Raw genomic sequence first — 21,520 nt, forward strand, 5'->3', positions numbered from 1 at the left:
ACTGTGATGACTGTAGACATAAGTGGTGAGTCCACTTTATTATCCTCCTCTTTGGGAATGTCCAGTCTGTTCAACTTTAAATGGTGCGTTACTTATTTTATTGGGTATTACGTCACTTATAGCGAAAATCAATTTAGAAATTTTTATCTCAAAAAATTGAAAAGGAGAAATGCATAAACCTACCATTAACAACCTGTCAAAATTTAGTAAAGTTGCCTCTTTAAAGTTCCTTTACGATGATGGTAAATTTCAATTTATAGAGGACAATCATAATGAAGTAACTTCACAGTTGATAAATGATCACAGTTGTTGTGCTCTGCTGTTTGATGAGATATACTGATTTTTTAATGACAACTCCAAACAGAGCATTTTTGGATTTGAAAATTAGGAACACGCAACCAAATCAAGTTCTTGTTTTTGATACACGGTCTATGGAAATCTTATAAAATGCCAATATCCTATTTTTTCACTCAGCAGACAATCAAAACAGAGGTTCTGAAAATATTGATTTTTACCTGTATTAAAGATTCACAGTCAATTAGTCTAAATGTTTGTGAAATAATTTGTGACCAAGCTGGCTGCAACAGAGCAGCTCTAAGAGAATTAAACCTGAAATATGCCGACAGCAGACCTACTCTATATCACTTTATTAAAAATTGACAGTGCATTACTACCATCTTTGATATTCCACATTAACTAAAAACATTAGAAATGCTTTTGTTAAAAACCAATTCGACTTGAAGAAGGGAAAATTTGCCACTATGAAGTACAAACTTTTCAATGTGACAAATTAAAAAGAGTATACAGGGTGTCCCGTAAATAGTGGTCCAAATGAAAACTCCTAATAGATTGGACTATTTCCAATCAGAATAATCCAACATAGCTCTAACGAAAGTGTTACGGTTTTCGAGATATTTTGATTTTTGCTAAATTTTAAGAAATACCTACCTGTAATCTGTTTTTTTATGGTGTGTCACGAAATGAAAAAAAAAAACACAATTTCTTCGGTTGGATATTATTTGCCGATAGATGCGCTTTATGATGCGTATTAAAATTTTCCAGTTATGCAAATATTTTTCACAGGAATTTTACAAAAGGTGTTCAAAATGGCCACCACCTGCTGCTATACACGCCCTACACCTTCTTATAAAGGATCGCTTAATCCGTTTAGCGTGGCCAGCTCTATTTATCTCTTGAGCAGCAGTTTGGATGCGCTCGCGCAGATTTTCAATGTTTTGTATGGGTCTCCTGTATACATCTTCTTTGAGGCATCCCCAGTAAAAAAAATCAAGAGGATTTAGGTCAGGTGACCGTGAGGGCCAATTTAAAATTAATTTGTGGACAGGGATTATTAATGGTGAAATTATAGGACCGTGTGAATTGCCGCAAAATCTGAATGCTGAATATTATCTCCATTTTTTGCAAAATATTCTCCCCATCCTTTTGGAAAATGTTCCTTTAGACATTCGCAGAAATATGTGGCTGCAACACGACGGATGTCCTGCGCACTACGGTGTGCAAGTTAGAAATTGTTTAAATGAATCCTACCCTAACCGATGGATCGGACGTCTAGGACCTATACTGTGGCCCCCACAGTCACCTGACCTAAATCCTCTTGATTTTTTTTACTGGGGATGCCTCAAAGAAGATGTATACAGGAGACCCATATAAAACATTGAAAATCTGCGCGAGCGCATCCAATCTGATGCTCAAGAGATAAATAGAGCTGGCCACGCTAAACGGATTAAGCGATCCTTTATAAGAAGGTGTAGGGCGTGTATAGCAGCAGGTGGTGGCCATTTTGAACACCTTTTGTAAGATTGCAAAACACAAATAAACCGAATTAATTTACATCGAAAAAAAAACGATTTTTTTTCACAAAATAGTTCTTTCGGCATTAAAACAACCATTTTTTTTTGAGGTTAACAAAAAATTCAAAAAGTTTTTGTCTTTAATACGGCATGGAATAAATAAAGTTTTTAGCGCTAATGGGCACCAAGATTCTATTATTATTTTATTGTGTCGTAGGACTTCAAACTTTTTGAAAAGAAAAAAAAATCCGATATTGCAATTTCAAAAATTTTCCCTGTGAAAAATATTTGCATAACTGAAAAATTTTAATACGCATCATAAAGCGCATCTATCGGCAGATAATATCCAACCGAAGAAATTGTGATTTTTTTTTTCACTTAGTAACACACCATAAAAAAACTGATTACAGGTAGGTATTTCTTAAAATTTCGCAAAAATCAAAATATCTCGAAAACCGTAACACTTTCGTTAGAGATATGTTGGATTATTCTGATTGGAAATAGTCCAATCTATTAGGAGTTTTCATTTGGACTACTATTTACGGGACACCCTGTATAAGTGCCTTAATAAATTTAAGGAAATCATTTTAATTTCAGTGGCACCTTTTTAGCAATAAAGGTTAGTGTTGCAGCTCGCCAACTTAGCCACTCAGTGACAGCTGCCATAGAAATATTCTGTTCTCCAGGAGCTTTAGAAGCTGAGGCTATTTACATTGCTGAGTTTTGATGATTCACACGTTAAATTTGTATGCACAATAGCTCTTAATTGAATCACTTATTTGAGAAACCCGACATGTCCAAAAATCAAGATTTTGAGAAAAACTTAAAAATCTAAAAAAGCAAGTGTCCCAAAATAAAGTATGGGTACTTGCAGTAAAGTTTTTAGCAAAAATGAAAACTAAAATCTTCTGGTCTTGTGAGAAAAAAATGGCCGTGGATATGTAGGGTTTCTAGAATAAACATACAACTTTTTTTGAAAACGAGTTTATTAAGTCAAAATAATATCAAATACAATACAAAATAATACAAAAACCCTGTCAATCTTCATTAACATCGTCATCGTCAAAATCATTCAAATATTTGCCGATAAAAGTTTTCAATTTCTTCGCCTTTTCCTACTATAAACCTCTCAAACTTTTTCATATTCAACATCTTTTTTGCACTGATTGGGATTTTTGTATTAGGGTATGCAACGACTGCTGGAAAAGATCTGACAACGGTAGATGTTCCTAACCTAAATTCATGCTCTATAAGGCCATCAATAGTCTCGGGCAGTCACGACGCATTTTTCGTCCTTGCTGTAGCTGTAACTGCTTATTGCTTGCTGTAACTGAAGTGCATAAAATTAGAAATCAGAAAAGAAACTTTATCTTTTTTTTTAACACCCCTTCCATAAGATGCCGTAGACAAAAAAATTTTTTTTTTGTAGTAAACGGGCCATCAGCTTTTATAGTTTTTGACTAATGTATTCTCCTCGTCCATGAGGTGCACCAAAAAAATTTTTTTAGTGCTTGAACCGACAATCAATAAAACATAATCTTTTAATAGAAAAACCCTATCATTTTTATTAATTTTCTTCTTCACCATGGCAAAATCCCTGTCACCTGGCATGTAGGAATATCCTCTTATGGGAAAATACAGGTTCACACTTTGAAATCGTCCGAGGTCTGTAAGGCCTAAGCACATCCTAACAACTGAATGGTTTTTATTTTGACCACCGCATCCGTCAGAAAAAACATGGAAATGTTCAATGTTTGGTGGAATTTCACTATTTATAAAATCCATAATAAAGGAACAAACCTTATTTGGTCCTCTTTTGCCCATATCTTTATGGTATCCATAAAACATTGTTTTTCCAGTCTTAAGGTCGTAGACATTAAAAACATTGACACTTAGTTGATGCAGGTAAAATGTATCTTGAACTGGAATAACAGGGAGGGCTAGATTTTGCATGTAGTCAACGCAAATTGCTCCTACCGTGACATCTGTTTGACACAACTCTTAAATGGTTTTCATTTTGCTATAGAATTTTTTGGCTTTTCTTTGGTGGACAATTTTCTCCGCCACAGCTACGCGTTTAGCTACGTCGTTCAGGGCCTTAGATTTAATTTTCTTGGAAAGTACCTCACAGGTGGAGCAGCTATCGAGCTGTGGTCTACCGAAAGACAAGCTAAAACGTTCCTTGAATATTTTGCGATAAAAGCTGTACTTCACAGATGATTCGGGATATTTGATGATAAATAACTCATGCATTTTTTTGATGTCCAATTTTTCACTAAGATAGTGATAGTCTCGACTGCCATAATATGATTTTTTTACGGGAAACGTACCAATATGTTACTTTATTTCCTGGGGTACTTTTACCTCGTCTATCGTTAGGTGATTTTCCCAATGATAATAAATTAGCCAAGCGTCGAACACGGTCTACTGTGACGCCATGGATACTAACAAAAGTGGTTTTGCAGACGCTAAACTTTCCCGAACTAGAAGACACAAAGTATTTATATGATTTGCTTTTTGGTTTTGCATTATTAGTTAATACTCTAGGTCGTTTTCTTGAAATTTCTGAACACTCAACAATTAAAGTCTGCAAATATGTATCTTGTTAATTTTTCGTTTCTAGAGCATAAAATTTGTCAAAAATCTCTTGCCGATCATCTTCGGGCAATTTTATGGAAACAGCGTGATCTACACCTAAAAGCGAAATACATAGTGAAATGTTACTTGGATCGACAAAAATAAAATTATTTCCATCTTACTCATTTACTTTAATGCCTCTGTAATTCAGATATTATTTGCCCTTCACTCGCGAACTTTTAATCACTTCATTTTTATAAATAACTTGTTTAAATCCCTTTTTGCGTTTTTTAGGAACAACTTTCACAGAAACATCCGCCTCGGATGATGACATTATCAAAACTAAATATAAATAAACGCAACAAGCAAGGCATGCTATTTGTCACGTAGGCGTTTATTTGAGAAACACCACATATCCGGGACTTGTGGGGTTTCTCAAATAAATACATATTTTAAAGTAGCGCTGAAAGCGTTATATGGGCTGGACATGTGTGATTTCTCTGTAAAATGCTTCTATGCGTCTATTATAGAAGACCTTGATAAGCTAAAAAAGTCGAAATGTCAAATTTATGTACATGTGGGGTTTCTCAAATAAGCGATTCAATTAATATATCAAATTGTAGGTAATCAAATTATCTTAAGTCGACAACGTGCCCAAGATAAGGAGGGCCAGTACAGAGATCTCCGGAACCATGGGAGATAAAAAGTTGGCTAAATCGGAAGAATTTAGCGGCTTTGGGTGCTCAATAATATGCCGCTTTAAAATCTAAAAAATTCCGAGTAGTTCCAGAGATTCCCGATTCCCGAAAACAATTTAATATTTTCTGCTGAGCTTATTACAAAAGATTTTTGAAAATAAATTACACTTTCTCAAAGCAACTTTTTTTCCTTCTTTAAGATGCCGTTTATCCGACGTTTTGTTTTCGAGCCACCATCATCAACTTTTTTTTTTAAATACGGACCTGGATTTTCGATATCAAATATTAAAAGTGTTTTCAATTCCGACCAGAAAATAAAATGATTGATTAAGACATAGAAAACCAACCTTCTCAATTGCTTTGGAAGTTCAATAAATGCAAGAAATATTGTAGGCTTACTTTAAACTAACACGTTATGAACTTTACCTGTACGGTGGTGTGGTACCATGATGAAATTTCCATTGCAAAAATTCCATGCCCTCTTGCTAACTTAACACATAAGAATTTGTCATTTGAGTAACATCAAACCTCATGTCAAATATACAAATATCCACATGAAACATGCATATAGGGAATTGAATGCATACATTTATGTTTTCCAGAGTAATAAAATGAGCTTTCCAGTTGTAACATGCGTTACTTTAATAAATATATTTATGAACTACAATTTAATACGTCAAGTGCGGTTCTGCAAAAAAGTTGAAACACCTGATGAAACCTGCGGAACAACAAATACGATTTGTAAAGATGTAAACAATGTGTGGAAGCCAATAATTTATTGATATAGACCGTTAGATGATTTGAGCAAATTTAACTGTGCTAAAATGAAGAGAAGCAAATATTTCAAGAAGGAATAGAAGATGGACAAAGCAATCAAATTATTAGCAGCTCAGGGTAGTCGTCGCACATTATTGGTACCACTGGAATCGGGATCTGACTAGGGAAAAAAACAATTTTGCATCATTTGCAAAGTCCAAATCACATCCAAAAAAATCATTTTCTCCTATTCCAATTAAGAAATTTCAAATAAAAAAATATAATTTTTTCCGGTTTTTATTCGTGCTTCACAACTCTCCACAATTTTTGGATTTTCCAAATTCGTTCATGGTTTTGAATTTTATGCAAATCGGTCAACTAGGAATCATGAATCGTGCATCTTGAATTGCTCTAGATACATAATTTGAAGAAATAGGAAAAAAACATTTTTTTGAAATAGTTTTGATCCCAACACAAAGCCTTGATGCACGCTCTCTACTCTCTCTTACATAGTACTAAAGGTTTTTATTAAAAAAAAAACTAACTTTCTGAGAAAGATGTAAGATCGTATGCGTACGAGAGAGGTAAAGCATGCAAATATTTGCGCGTTTATGATGCGAACTGTCGCTCGTAAATTTTTCATCTCTGTCTTATAAGCCCGCTAAAAAGAGACATAAAGTAAGTTGCAGCCTGTCCGAAATACATCGATAGACCGGAACCTAGGTGTAGATTTCCACGTGTTGGTTTATGAAATTTTAGTAAAAAGTTGAAAATTTTACCGGTACGTTTAATTTTGCTGGTTGGCAAAATGTTGGCATTTAAATTTCCCAAATATATTTCATCAAGAGATCACATGCCTCCGGAGTATTTCGGCTTTAAGTCAAAGAAAACGAACTACATTTATCCAGCATAATCTATCTAGTTCAAGTAATTTAATATAAAATGACCACCTCTACCAGGTTGTCCTTGTCCAGGTATCGCTCCGCCAGGGCCGTACTGATCCGGCGCCTCCGCCAAAAAGTTTGAAGGCACCAACCCCCTCACCCCCTCGATTTCCGCATTATAGAAACCGTCCTCGTCCATTTCGCCGAAGACGGTGATGATTTGGCCGGTGGTAAAACTCAATTCTACCTGCAGTTGGGCCAGAAAATTTGGGTAGAGTACACCATTAACATCAAACTTGTCTTTCTCAACATGCTTTTTATACTTACTTCCGCATCCACGTTGGGGCTGAGCTCCTGGGGGTCATAATCGTACAGAGCAACCATCCTCCGCACTGACATCCCTTGGTTTTGGTTGTTGTGCTGTTGGATGGCTTGGTTGCTATGGTTGTCCAACTCCATCACCATGTTATGCGGCACAAACCCTCTTCTACCTATAAAAATTAAAAGTAGGACACCCAGTGTACTGCTTCTAATTAAAATAAATCAACCCTTACCTCGACATTCACCCCAATAAAACCCATCGGCGTCCTTCTCACCCCATACCTTAATGGTGTCGCCCTCAGAAAAGGGCAGTTCTTCGTCACAAGCGTCTGGATTAGGCGACATCGTGGCCGGATCATAATCAAAAAGGGCCACGAAATATTTCGGTATTGAGTTTTGGTCTCCACGCATCATCATGGTGGTTTTCTTTTGGGGGTTATTGGGCAGAGGGCGCATGCCCGGTTGCTGCTGTTGCTGTTGTTGTTGCTGTTGTTGCTGCTGCTGGTTGCGGACCATTTGCCGCTGTTGGTTTTGCACCACTGGAATTTATATAGAACGTGTTTGGATTGTGTTTTGAGTTTGAAAAGGAATTAAAATTTTAGAAAGTTTATTAGATTTTTTGTTGTTTTGGGGAACAAGTTAGTGCGCATGACACAGAAAACAAATATGAATAGCAATTGAAATCATTAGTGCAATAAGACATTGGTTTTTCACCGTAAATGAACCTTTCACTATGAATGAAATTTCTTGTAGTGTTTCATCATATTTATCATCATTACTTTAATGCCAGGACTACCAGGTGTAATATATCATTTTAAGTCTTAGAACATTGAAAGGCCTTTCAATGTTCTAAGTTTTAAGTGCTATAGATTTTTTACCTAAATTCATATCAATCTTTATTAATGTTAATAAATAAGAAAATGTTTCGTACGTCATAAAAAGAAAAATATTTAATAGATTTTAAAACTCAAACTAACCTTAGCAATAGTATCACCTTTAAGTACATACACAAAAAAGGAGAAAAGGGAAAAACAATTTATAGACAATACAAGATTAAAAACATTAGATTTGCAAGGTATTAAAAATTCCTCATATGTAAAAAAAGCTATTTTATTAGTAAGTATTATTGACTGTATTCTTAAATTTATGGGAAGAGCAATAAAAAGTCGCCTGTATGATTGTAGCAGATTTTCCAAATTTCTAGTCTGATAATTATGGACAGCTTCGTGTGTTATATACCTTTGGATGTTTGTTTCACATATAACAAACTCTATATATTACTGCAACTTTATGTTGTGGTGGGTCACTTATACAAATGATAAACAAAATTCAGATCCCAGGATAAACCCTTGGGGTACTCTGACTAGAACAACTATCCTTACTGACCTAGCGTCATTAAGCTCCATTTGTTGTTACCTGTTTCGAATATAGGATTGCAAAAAAGAGATGCCGGAAGACGAAAAGATGGAATGGAAGAGCTTCTGTAAAAGGATGTTATGGTTGTCACAATCAAACGCCTTACTCAAATCACAAAAGAGAACCGAGTTAAAGCACATATTGTGAAATGAGTCAATTGGTTGCGAGTGAATAGGTTGTTCAAAAAAGTTTGTTATCTGCTCTGCCATACATAGACAGAAACCAAGATATTTCAAATATTAACCCCGGTATGGTAAAACAAAGGGTATGTCTCAAACATTAGAAGTGCAATTTCTTGAAAATCCTTGATTTTACAAAAAACACATTAATACCCATTCTTGTAGCACAAGACATGATATATCTATGATTTTATATTCTATAACTTTTTCGTTAAAATTGATAAAAATTGGGATCGTAGATATTAGGATCCTAGATCCTAGATATTAACATTGGCCTATCTAAATAAAGTCCTACTTCTTGAAAATTCACAATTTATCGAAAACCGTTAAGCCTATGAGAAAACTGTTTAATACCATTCTTGTAAAGCAAGATATGACCTACCACTTTGAATTCTATAATATTTTTGCTAAAACTGCTAGAAACTGAGATTTCAAATATTAGCCTTGGCAACCCTAAATATAGTTCTACCTTTCAGATTTCTAAATTTTCTCGAAAACCGGTAATTTTATGAAAAAAAAATGAATAAAATTATTGTCGTAGAATAAGTTTATTAAATTATTATAATGGTCTACCATTTTGCACTCTATAACTTTTTTGTCAAAATAAACAGAAGCTATGATATCTAGCACATTAGCAATGGTGGCCCAAAATCAAAGTGTTCGATATCCAATTTTTCAAATTTCTCGAAAACCGTAGATTCTACGATGAAAATGTATGGAACTATTTTTGTAGACCACCATTCAAATCACCATTTTATATTCTACACATTTTTAGCCAAATTATATTGAGATTGACAATATACAGGGTGATTTTTAAGTTGATACTTTGTTTTTAACTGTGTATAGAACTCGGTAAAATATAATTTTTTTTCAAATAACTTTTTTCGATACAGTCAAAAACAAGGGACGTACAGAATAAAAAAGTGAATATGGGTTTGTTTTTCATGGTCCGTTTATGTTTAGTTTTTGCTCCAATTTTTCTATTATCGCTGCTTCGGCATTATACGCGGACCGCTTTAATAATCTTATTCAACGGGCTAGGGATACTGGCGATTTACGGGAACATCGTGGAGCAGCATGCAGGAAGAGGAAGGAGACCTGAAAATGTTCATAGGGAATAACAAATTTTAAATCTCATCGAAGAAGATCCAACAACAAGTACTCGAGTTGTTGCAGGGCAGGTCGGATTAAGTCAAAAAAAATATGGACAACATTGCGCGAGAATCAATTTAATCCCTTTCACGTTCAACGTGTCCAAGCGCTACTGCCTGAAGACTTCTCCCGCAGAGTTCAGTTTTGTGAATGATTCCTACAACAACATGAAAATGATCAACATTTTTCGAACAAAATTTTATCTATGGACGAGGCAACATTCACCCGAATTAATAATTTTCGAAATACGCATGTTTGGTCTGTTGATAATCCCCATGCAATTCGCAGAACAAATTTTCAACACTGCTTTTCTGCTAATGTGTGAGCAGGAATTGTGAATGGGATACTTGTTGGCCCATTTATCTTACCGGACCGTTTGACGGGCGATGTTTATTTGGACTTTTTGCAAAATAATCTGCCTGTTCTGTTAGAAGACGCGCCACTGAATATCAGGCAAGCTATGTGGCTCCTGCAGGATGGAGCACCTGCCCATTTTAGACGAGAAGTGAGCGAATTTTTGGATATAAGTTACCCAAATCGGTGGATTGGCCGAAATGGACCAGTTGCATGGCCACCAAGGTCGCCAGACCTAAATCCATGTGACTTTTTTTTGTGGGGGTATATGAAAAGTTTAGTTTTCAAGACGCCTATCGACACACAAGAAGAACTAATAGCATGTATTGAGCAGGCTGCGGCAACAGTTAGACAAAAACCGATTTGATTGCGTACCGTTACGGAACAGTGGTTACGTCGAGCAAATCGTTGTGTTGAAGTTAATGGTGACAACTTTGAACAACTTATTTAAATTAGAGAGGACCGTATTGGACTCATTTTATAACATTTTGGCAATGCAATTTTTTTATTTTTCGGTTTTTTGAATAAAGTTATTTGAAAAAAATGTTTATTTTACCGAGTTCTATACACAGTTAAAAAAAAGAATCAACTTAAAAATCACTCTGTATATTATCTACCATTTTGCTTACTATAATTTTTTTTGCCAAAATTGACAGAAGCTATGATATTCAACGTAATAGCAACGGCGTGCTAAAAAAAAATTTTTTTTGCCCAACTTTTCAAATTTCTCGAGAACCCTTAATTCTACAAGAAAAATTAATAGAGCTATTCTTGCAGATCAAAATCAATCTACCATTTTACTTTCTATACATTTTTTGCCAAAAATGGTAGAAACTGAGATATTTTAAATATTAGCATTGACGCGCCTAGGGAGTCTTACCTGTCAAATTTTCAAAATTTTTCAACAACCGTTAATTCTACGATAAAAACGTATATTACCATTTTTGTAGAGCAAGATATTGCCTACCATTTTGCACTCTATAACTTTGTTGCCCAAATCTTGAATGCAGCAAGAAAAATATATTTCGATTCACTGCCACCCGCACTAATTTGTTCTTTAGTAATTTATATGTAGATAGAAATTATTATTTCCTCTATTTAGGTATATCCTCACGTACCTACTAGAATACATGCAGTAGAGGGGTTAAAATCTAAGCTAGCCCCTAATAAAAATACACTAATACTTCTATAATTGAACTTCATTTAGCTCTCCTATTATATATCTAGTGTTTAACTGTCTAAGAGTGTCAAAAATTGACTCTAACTAACTAATAACTTATATGGAAATGGTGTTCTTAGTGCTTGACGACCTACCTTGAGTGTTCATAGAAAAATTTGTGCAAATCCAAATCCCCTATATAGTATATTTTAAGTGTTTATTAAAAAAAATATTTATAAGGCGAAAATTGTGTATGTAAAGCCTCCCTTCCACTCAACATCCAGGCAAATAGTACCTTGCTGTCCCTGCCCGCCTGTATAGTACTGCTGTCCCTGTCCCACCTGCACGTTCTGCTGCGGCTGATTACTATTTTGTCCTTGTCTCTGTTGATTCCTGTTGCACCTCCTGTTCCTCGGGTCCATTTCGTCCTCGGAAAAATTCCCTTCTCCATAATTTTCTTTTGTTATTTCTGTAAGCGATCGGGGAGCTAAACAATCGGTCGGGAGAGAGAAAATTTTTGGCCTAAGCGGTTAGTAAATTTGGATTTCGAACACCAAGAGTCTAATCATAATTATTAACTAGAAATTAAAAAAGAGTTCTCACTGCTATTGTTACGATGCTTTTAGCTCTAAGTTTTACGATATATATGTATGTAGAGAGAGGGGCTGGAAGCTTTCTAAATATTGCTATTTCTTTCTACAAATATATATATTTATTGGTTTATTTGTTTTGGAGTGTACGAAAGTTATAATGTATAATAAGTATTAATGATGATTAAATTATATTAATCAACTAATCCAAGTCAATCCAGATAGATCTTGAGCATTTTCTTAAATCTGAAGGACCCGTTATTGTATTTAAAAATACCACGGAGGCTTAACACATTTCAATCAATAATATGTCATTTGAAACAGCCATTTTATTATTATCCTTTATTTTTTTATCTTAATTCTTAACTAATTCTAAATTAAAATATTGAAATGAAGTATTTATTAGCTTTTTTGCTTAATAAATCAATTGAAAAAATCAAAAATGTAAGTCGTATCCATTTAATTTTTGCATGCAAAAATTGTTTCTTTCTCCACTTTTATAGTTAAAGTTTTTTCCTTTTTTTTTAATCGATATTGTTAATTTAAGTAGGTTAAGGCGTTTTTTGAAAACTTATCCGAGGTATATAAATTTTAAAATATTTATTGTGTCTGTGCCCCGTTTTAACGAAATATTAAAATGATATGCTACCAATGCGATTCGAAGGACCACGACAAACTTTTCTTTCAAATCTAATATTTGGGTGAAAAATTTATTATTTGGGTCAATTTTTATGTGTTTTTATACTTTCATAAAATATCTTGAAATCTGTGCAAATTAGTGCATTTTGTAAACTAAGTTGGAGAGAATTTAATTTATAAATAAAAACCTTTAAAGTTTGTTGATATTTTTGTTAGATATGCTGCAAATTGAAAAAAGTAATCTGTCTCTGGCTTGGGACAAAATGCTCACATATATAATAATAATAATAATAATAATAATAATAGTAATAATAATAATAATAATAATAATAATAATAATAATAATGTCTTATATTACCAAAAGTTACAAACATTATTTACAAATCAATTTATTAACTAAGTATGCATAAGTGGCGCAGTCTAGCTGTATTAGCTACTCTACTGAACCACATACGCACACAGTAAATGAGTTAAAGACAACCAGCGTGATAAAAATAAAATAAGTATCTTAATTAAAATTACAGAGCAGAGTTCAATAAAAAAAATAGAAAACAACATTATTCAAAGCACAAAGAATGGAGATCCAATTAACAATTTGAATTTAAAAAGTCTAAGATTTGATATATTATAAAGTTTTAAAAAAAAATATATTAATGACTATCTAGGCGGGAATATACAACCACTATCCTGCAAGTCAAAAAGGTAGGTTTTTAACTTTTGTTTACACAACTGGACATTTTTTAAATTCATTGTCTTGAGAGGCACTGGAAGTGCGTTATAACATTTTACAAAATTATAAGTAAAAGAGCGTTGAAAAATTGTACTTTGATGATGTGGCATAGACAATCTACCTGAAAATCGCACGTTGACATTGTGGACATCATGACGAAAAACAACTCGTTCTTTAAATATATATTCTTTAAATAATATGAAATTTAAAAAGTTATAGATTTGAAAATTAAAATAGTGATTTCTTTAAAAAAATCAATGAATAAATTCAGAAATTTTGTTTTTAAATAATTATTAGCCATGTAAAAAGAAAACCTATTTTAGAGTTTTTTCAAAAAAAAAATTATATTAAGTTCATAGTTATTTTAGTATTTTCGTCATTTTTCTTTTAAATCAAGATAATTATTAGCCTTGCAAGTTAATTACAAAATTTACAACAATGAAAAATTACACTTCTAGGGACAAAATGCTCATATATCTTTGAAACCAAGTTAAAGATCTGAAAAATAAAATTAATTTCTTTAAAAACAACTATTAGAAACCTGTTTCAGTATCTTTTTTAAAACATCATTAAAATCAAGATATTATTTTTTCATATTTCTGTAAATTGCAAACGACTTTTCGTGGTTTTTCTTAATTCTTTTCTAAATTCAGAAAAACTGTAACCGATAGCAAATAAGCAGTTCTAGGTAGTTTAAATAGTTATCTAGAAATCTATGCACTCTTAATATATTTTTTCAAAGGTTAATTTTTTTTTACCCTTTCAGGACCAGTTTACAGACCAATTTATTAAATTTGTACGTAATCGTCTAGCGGTCATTTGATCTAACCACAATGCCATAGTGTGTTGCCTAAGTAGTATATTATATGGAAATATTACATGCATGCTCTAGGTGGCAATAAATTTGGTTTTTATTTTGATATTTGGTTAGTGTGAAAGGATTGTTTCGTTTTGGTGTAAACAAGTGCATTTGCTTCACGTTTTGAAGTGGTTTTGATAAAAAATGGCAGGTAAAAACATATTATCTTTATAATTATTTGTTAGAAATTAATTGTTTTGATAGTTATCATCAATTTGTTATGCTCATTACTTTTATTTTTGTAAAACAAATGTGTGGTATCCTGGTCTAACCACCAGGGCCCTATAACACAAACACTACAATTGTTACTAGTTTACAAGTTACAATTAATTGACCGTACCTACAAGTCGTGATGAATTCATAATTCGTAACACATCAGAAGCAACTACAATTGTAATATTTTTACAATTACAATTACTACGCGTACATATGTATAACAGACTTGTTAAAACGAGTTTAAGCTGTTTAGGTTAAAAGTTATGGGTTGTTTGTTAGTTTGATCGTTCGTATAAGGGATACGGTGAGAAGGCTGATTTCGGTTAGTAAAAATGTCGTCTAAACAAATTATTTTCCAAGGAAAAATGCAGTTTTTGACAAAAATTAAAGAAAACAATTTGAAGAAATTCTGCCAGACAGACGGCTGAATCTGCAATGGTGAGTCTTTCGTTATTGAGAAATCAACATAATTTATTTACAAGTAATTTTGACATTAGGTACTAAACCCATTATAGATAAAATATACACAATGACATAATATACTATTTTGCATTTTAGCTTAAATTAGACAACGCAAAAAAAAAACAGGGACTGGTGGGAAAGGCATGTTAACGGAAATAGATAAGATGATTTTGGATATTGTTGGAAAGGAATCTCCAATTATTTGTGGACTTGGAGTCTCTGAGTCGTTCGAGGTAGCTCAGACTCAGTCAACAGAAACGCCTGTACCAAATGAGACTGTCCACCCAAGCGGACATGAATGTGGACCATCTACTTCAAGGAAAGCCAGTAAGTCATTCGTTATTATCAACTCGTATAGACTAGTATATGGGTTTTATGTGTCTTTTGAAATAAAAAGTACAGCAAAATGCAAAATTTTATAACAAATCCATTTCCAATCCATCCATCTATCCATTTCTAATTTCCACTTTTCAATTGTAGGAAAGAGAAAAGTTGTCGAAAGCACGGGTGAAAGTGACGATAAAAATGAAAAGCTAAAACTACAAATTGAACATATAAAATTACAAAACTATAAAACCAAGCTGAAATATTAAAATTAGAAAAGGACCTCGGGTTACCGTTTTCTGAATTTACCTCGCAGTTCCAAAATAACTTCCAATCAGAAAACGACAAGACCTATTTATCTTTATAATAATTTATCTAGTACCTATAGCTTAGATATAGTTTAAATCCTTCGTTCATAAAAGTTGTTAATAAATGAAATAAATACAGGGTGTCCATTTATAAACTGACGCATTTTAACTGCTTATAAGTCGAGAACGAAAAATGACAACAATGTGCGGTTTTCACAGAACTTCATCAATATTTTTAAAGTTTTTTTTGACAATGTTGCCAAGTTTCAAAATTTACCTGAAATAGGAGGAAAAAATTGAAAATTTTCAAAGGCCGATTTTTCAAAAATTTTATTTAATTTCACATTAAAGCCCTCCCCTTTCCGAAAATGTATAAATTGTCTTAATTTCATTATTTTTTTTTACAGAGCTAATTTTGGTGATTGTCGATTGATGAACATTTTCTGATAATTGCCTATGTATCGCTTTAGCATGATCATAATTAAATAATTTGCGCTATTGCCATGTCTATAAAAAGTATTTATTCTATGTATTAAATTACAACTATTTATAACAATTTTAACAACAAACAATTGAAGAAATTAATTTTAATTTATAACTAATAAATTAGCTGCTGAATATGACCCCGATTTTGCTCGAAACACAAATGTAGACGGAGAAATAGGTTGCCGAAGGCGTTTTGTAGCATTCGCGGTGTAATTTGGTTAAAAACGTTTACTATGTTGTTGCGCAGTTCATTCAAATTTCTTGGGGTTGGATTGTAGCAACGTCTTTTACATATCCCCATATACAAGAATCTGGAATGGTTAGATCGGGCAAATAAGGTGCCCACTCGATTGGACCTGCTCGCCCTATCCATCTGTTTCCAAAAGTAATATCTAAGGAATCCTTTGCGACCCTGGAGAAGTGTGGTGGTGCACCGTCTTGCTGGAAGTAGACCATGTCTAAAATTCCATCCTGCTGAAGTTGAGGATAAAAAAATACTTCCAACATATCGGTGTAATTGTTTCCATTCACTGTTGCTTCTTGAAAAAAAATGGCCCATAAATTTTAAATTTCGATACTGCCCATCAAACGTTCTTAGGAGAATCTCTTTCAAATTTGTTATACACTCGAGGATTTTCATTTCCCCAAATTCGGCAGTTATGCTTATTTACTCGACCACTGATGTGAAATGTTGCCTCATCAGACATTATTAAATTGGTATCCGGCTCATTTCTAAAAAGATCTAGTAGTGTTTTGCACATTAAATATCTTTTTTCAAGGGCATTTTCTATTTTTTGGAAAGTTTGAACTTTGTAGGGTTTAAACTTAATTATAAAAAAATAATGAATTTAAGACAATTTATACATTTTCGGAAAAGGGATTTAACAGGCTTTAATGTGAAATTAAAAAGTACAGGCTGTTACATTTAAAATTTTTGAGAAATCGGCCTTTGAAAATCATCATTTTTTTCCTCCTATTTCAGGTAAATTTTGAAACTTGGCAACACTGTCAAAAAAAACTTTAAAAATATTGATGAAGTTCTGTGAAAACCGCACATTGTTGTCATTTTTCGTTCTCGACTTATAAGCAGTTAAAATGTGTCAGTTTATAAATGGACACCCTGTATTTTCGTCTTTATTTTGTAGATATGCATATTTTTGAACTTTAGTATAGAAATGAAACACGTTTTTAATACATTTTAGAGCACCCTATATACATATTTTACTACTAGCGTCTGTTGTTTCTGTTAAAATAATTAATCAGTTCGCCTAATCTAGCTTGCGCTCCAATAGGGGGATTGTCATCGAGATGTTCATAATTTTCTTCATTGTCTGATAACTCTTCAACATCGTCTACCATGAAATCATCCGCGTCCCCATCACCTTTTGAAATGTTGCATAGAGTGGCACAGCATTTGAAAACATTTGCAGCAAAAACAGGGCTCACGCGTAGGTAGTTCAAACAAGGAAATTTTTCTTTTAAAATCCCAAACGCATTTTCTATTACTCTTCTTGTTCGTTTGTGAGCTCTGTTGAAATCCTGTTGGGCTTGATTTAGTGAATTTTCATATGTTGGTAGAATCAACCATTGTTTTAGCGGATAAGCTGAGTCTCCCAGAATCACCGAATTAGGATGGAGTCTCCAAATATTTTCCATTCTTCGAAATAAATTACTGTTACGAAGTACTCTTGCGTCATGAACGCCACCGGGCCAGTTAGCACTAACATAATAAAATTTTAGGCCAGGACCACAAACAGCCATGCAATTAATTGAATGTTTACCATGGCGATCTACAAAGGCTGGCTCGTCTATAGTCGGGGCATCTATATTTATCAGTGTTCCATCGACAGCACCACATAATTCGGGAAAACCGGCGATACCATGAAATCTTTGAATAATATCTAATGTATTATGTGGCCATCACACGATTTCGTCAATTTTATATCATTTACCGCATTAACAGTGTCATGTACGCATCGGCACACAGTCATTTTTGAAACTCCATGCATATCGCAAATGCCATGATACTGACCTCCATTTCCTAGTCAATGTAGAGCAATTAATATTTTCTGCTGTGGAGTCATTCCATACCACCGTGTTATTATTTAGCGCGGCTTCAATATCCCGAACAAGACTTGGACATTGCTGTCTGCTAAGACGGAACCTTTCCTTGAACTCGCCATCGCTAAGAAAATTAAGTCTGTTCTTATGTTGAATCGGTATTCCCTGTGGGGGGCACCTTCATTGTCACTCTCCGAGTCACTTGACCACATACCGAGAACGAAAACTAATGTTCACAGTGAGAAAGTTGATATTAAAATACTGCGTTTATCGAATTTAAATATTTTTACAATTGCATAACTTGTAGTGGTTGTGTTACAGGGCCCAGGCATCAGTAAATCTGAGAGGAATCAGAAAAGTTTAAGATTATTGGTTTCCAGGAAATTTACGAATGGTTTGAAATAAAGACTTTGATTATAATAGTCTCAGGCGGTTCTTGGTGATTTCCAAATTTAATAGGAGTTGAAATATACATTTGCTATGGATATTTTTTATTACTAGTGATTTATTTCACAGAGGGTTTTTAATTTCTTATTTTTTCAGGCCCGTCCAAAATTACTTAGAGGTGGGAAGAATTAGTAAAATCTACCTCCTGGCGATTTTGAAAATTTAATCAGTAGCATACATAAATCTGATAACGAATCAGAGGTGTCTTCCGTTACCGAAGATGATATTTGTGATGGTGATGACATTTTGGATATTATGGCAATGGACGTTGATATATTAGAAGATGTCGAGGAACAGCAAGATTTACCTGCAGCTGAAGTTATACCGAATTATGAATGGGAATCTGAAGATGAGGTTCCTTTGGCGCAATTACAGTTGCAGCTTAGAAATACTACAATACAGTGGACAAAGCAGACAACATTTTGTACACAGGTTGACCCATTTACTGAAAATACTGGACCGCTAGTATATACCACAAGATCTAGAAAGTCCTACTAATATTTTTTTGCATTTGTTTACGTTGGATCTGATAGAATAAATGGTATTCGAAACTAATCTTTATGCCGTTCAAAAACAAGGTGGCAATTGTATTCATTCATTTTTGCCAACAACTTCAGCTGAAATAAAAGTGTTCCTTGGTCTGAACCTTCTGATGGGATTAAAACCTACACCCAGCTATCGTCATTATTGGTGGTCCAGAATTGAACTTAGAGATGATTATATAAGTACTGCTATGTCCAGGGATCGCTTTACCTAGTTGTTGAGCAACTTACATTTGAATAACAACGCAACTGAACCGAAAAAGCAAGGTGACAAGTATGACAAGCTTTACAAAATTCGCCTACTCCTTGATGCCTTATCAAATTCTTATCAAAATTCATTTATGCCAAGTCAGTACCAAGCCATAGACGAATCTATGATACGATTCAAAGGAAGAAGCAGCATTCGACAATACATGCCGATGAAACCGATCAAGAGGAGATACAAGGTGTGGGTAAGAAGTGACGAAACAGGATTTATGTCGCAATTTCAAATTTATATGGGTAAAGTTTAAAATCTTTACTGTTGGAAGGCATTTATGCAAGTGGAACCGCCAGAAAAAGTAGAAAAAATATGCCAAACGACTTGCGTGACGATAAGCATCTGAGAAGAGGAGAATCGGACTATCGGGTATCTACAGGAGGAATTGTAGCCTTGAAGTGGATGGATAGAAAAAGCGTTCTTTTTATTTCAAATTTTCACGATCCTGCCAACCTGGAAACTGCTTCTAGAAGAAAAAAAGACGGCTCTAAAAAAGATGTAGAATACCCATCACTTGTTAACGATTATAACCGGCACATGGGGTACGTCGACAAGTTTGACATGTTAAAGTCACTGTATGAAATAGATAGGAAGTCACGAAAATGGTGGCACCGAATTTTTTGGTACTTTGTGGATGCTACAGTCATTAATTCCTACATCATTTTCAAACAAAGAATGCCAAATACTATGGCCTTGAAACAGTTTCGGCTTTCTGTAGTGAGTGACTTAGTTGGTTCAAATCCAGAACAAGCGAAACATGGTCGGAAAAGTGCAGAGAAACCCCCAAATAAATTCAAACCTCTTGTACCTCAAGAAGTAAAATACGATGAAAATGCTCATATGCCCATTCATACTACTTCTCTTAGATGTGCCCAATGCAGTAGCCGCAAGGAACCACATCGAACCGTATGGAAGTGCTCAACATGTAACGTCGGATTATGCATGAAAGATGTAAGAAACTGTTTTTACGATTTCCACAAACCATAGTGAGTGACTAGTGGTTAGTCCAGATAACCGCCGTTTATTTCTTTTTTTAAAAATAGACACCTATTTTTTTTAATACTATACCCATTTTAATAAAGATTTTTTGGTAGTAACTATTTTCTTCGTAATTTAATTAATTCCGTCCTCAAAGGGTTAATATAAATTCAGATCAAATTTCAAATTTCGCACATGAGCTCGTAGAAAGCAAGCACTAAAGGAGGAAGAAGCAGATAATAAAATTCTACAAGACAATGTTCCTTGAAGCTTATTAAAGTTTTGTTTAATTATTTTCAAATTTAAAGAAAGACTACCGACTATTATAGGCCTAAAAAAACAATTTCATATTTATCCATATGAAATTAGTAATATCTGGAAATTCTCTATCAAAAAAGTTTTTTTGTAGAGCATTAAATTTTACTTATAAACGTCTCTTATAATTATTCGATATTTTCTAAATTATTCATACATTTTCATATGAAAATGAGCGTTATCTGGAAATTTAAAACTTAACTTTCTAAAAAAACATATTGCATTTATCAATATAAATCAGCACCATCTAGTTAAAGTTGCCTAAATTCTAAAGATTGAAGTATCCCTTAAATTATTCTTGTAACTAATTTACTCTTAGACTGTCAATTGTCAAACGTCATCTGTCTGTCGGTCAGTATCAGCGTCATCTTGAAAAGGGGGTGTTGAATTAGGCATTTTCAGAGCCATCAAGGAATTTTGTAACACCTTTATTGTAAACATATGATGTCAAGAAGCAGCGCTACCTTTTGGATCAATGTCATTTGACGTAATATATTTTTGATAGTTCTTTCGTAAAAAGGAAAGGAATGGTTAATCAGTTTTTGAGTTATTAACAAACTTTTTTTTATTGTAAAATCAATAAAATGGGTGCAATTTAAAGTAAAGTAATTTGTAGATGACGGACCTGAGGTTATATTATAGCTCTCAAAATGGAATATTTCCAAATTCATTACAAATTTGCAACGTTATTCCGGTTTTTAAATAGGGGATTCTAATTTGGTTAAAATCTCTAGGCCTATAACTTTAACTTTAAAATACTGGAATATGTAAGGCTTCATAGGGTTTTACCTTATGTAATAAAAAACAAAATATTGTAGCAACACAGGTCGTTAGAAGTGAATTAAAAGCTCGATTGCACAAAAATAGTTAACTAATTTCCTTATACAGTTACACTTCTGAACACGATCACTTACGACTACTAGAAATATTTATTGTCACCGTATCTATTTACAACTAAACTCCTGGACAAAATTATCGCACCACTTGATTTTTAGAG

General features: G+C 33.6%; 1 protein-coding gene across 11 annotated transcripts in view; it reads right to left on the reverse strand.

The window, feature by feature from the left end:
- LOC126749487 (RIMS-binding protein 2) overlaps positions 1 to 21,520 on the reverse strand; it is a 159,680-nt gene that overhangs the window by 38,189 nt on the left and 99,971 nt on the right. For 6 of the 11 annotated variants that reach the window (XM_050459238.1, XM_050459234.1, XM_050459206.1 and 3 more), the window contains 4 exons: positions 11,603 to 11,794; positions 7,281 to 7,586; positions 7,054 to 7,217; positions 6,793 to 6,976 (listed from right to left, as the gene is read on the reverse strand). In XM_050459238.1, coding sequence (XP_050315195.1) covers positions 6,793 to 6,976; positions 7,054 to 7,217; positions 7,281 to 7,586; positions 11,603 to 11,794 — 846 coding nt within the window. The remainder of the gene's footprint in view (positions 1 to 6,792; positions 6,977 to 7,053; positions 7,218 to 7,280; positions 7,587 to 11,602; positions 11,795 to 21,520) is intronic. The other 5 variants (XM_050459211.1, XM_050459192.1, XM_050459198.1 and 2 more) reach the window with 4 other exon arrangements.

Source organism: Anthonomus grandis, chromosome 2, assembly GCF_022605725.1.
Source record: "Anthonomus grandis grandis chromosome 2, icAntGran1.3, whole genome shotgun sequence".
Lineage (NCBI taxonomy): Eukaryota > Metazoa > Arthropoda > Insecta > Coleoptera > Curculionidae > Anthonomus > Anthonomus grandis.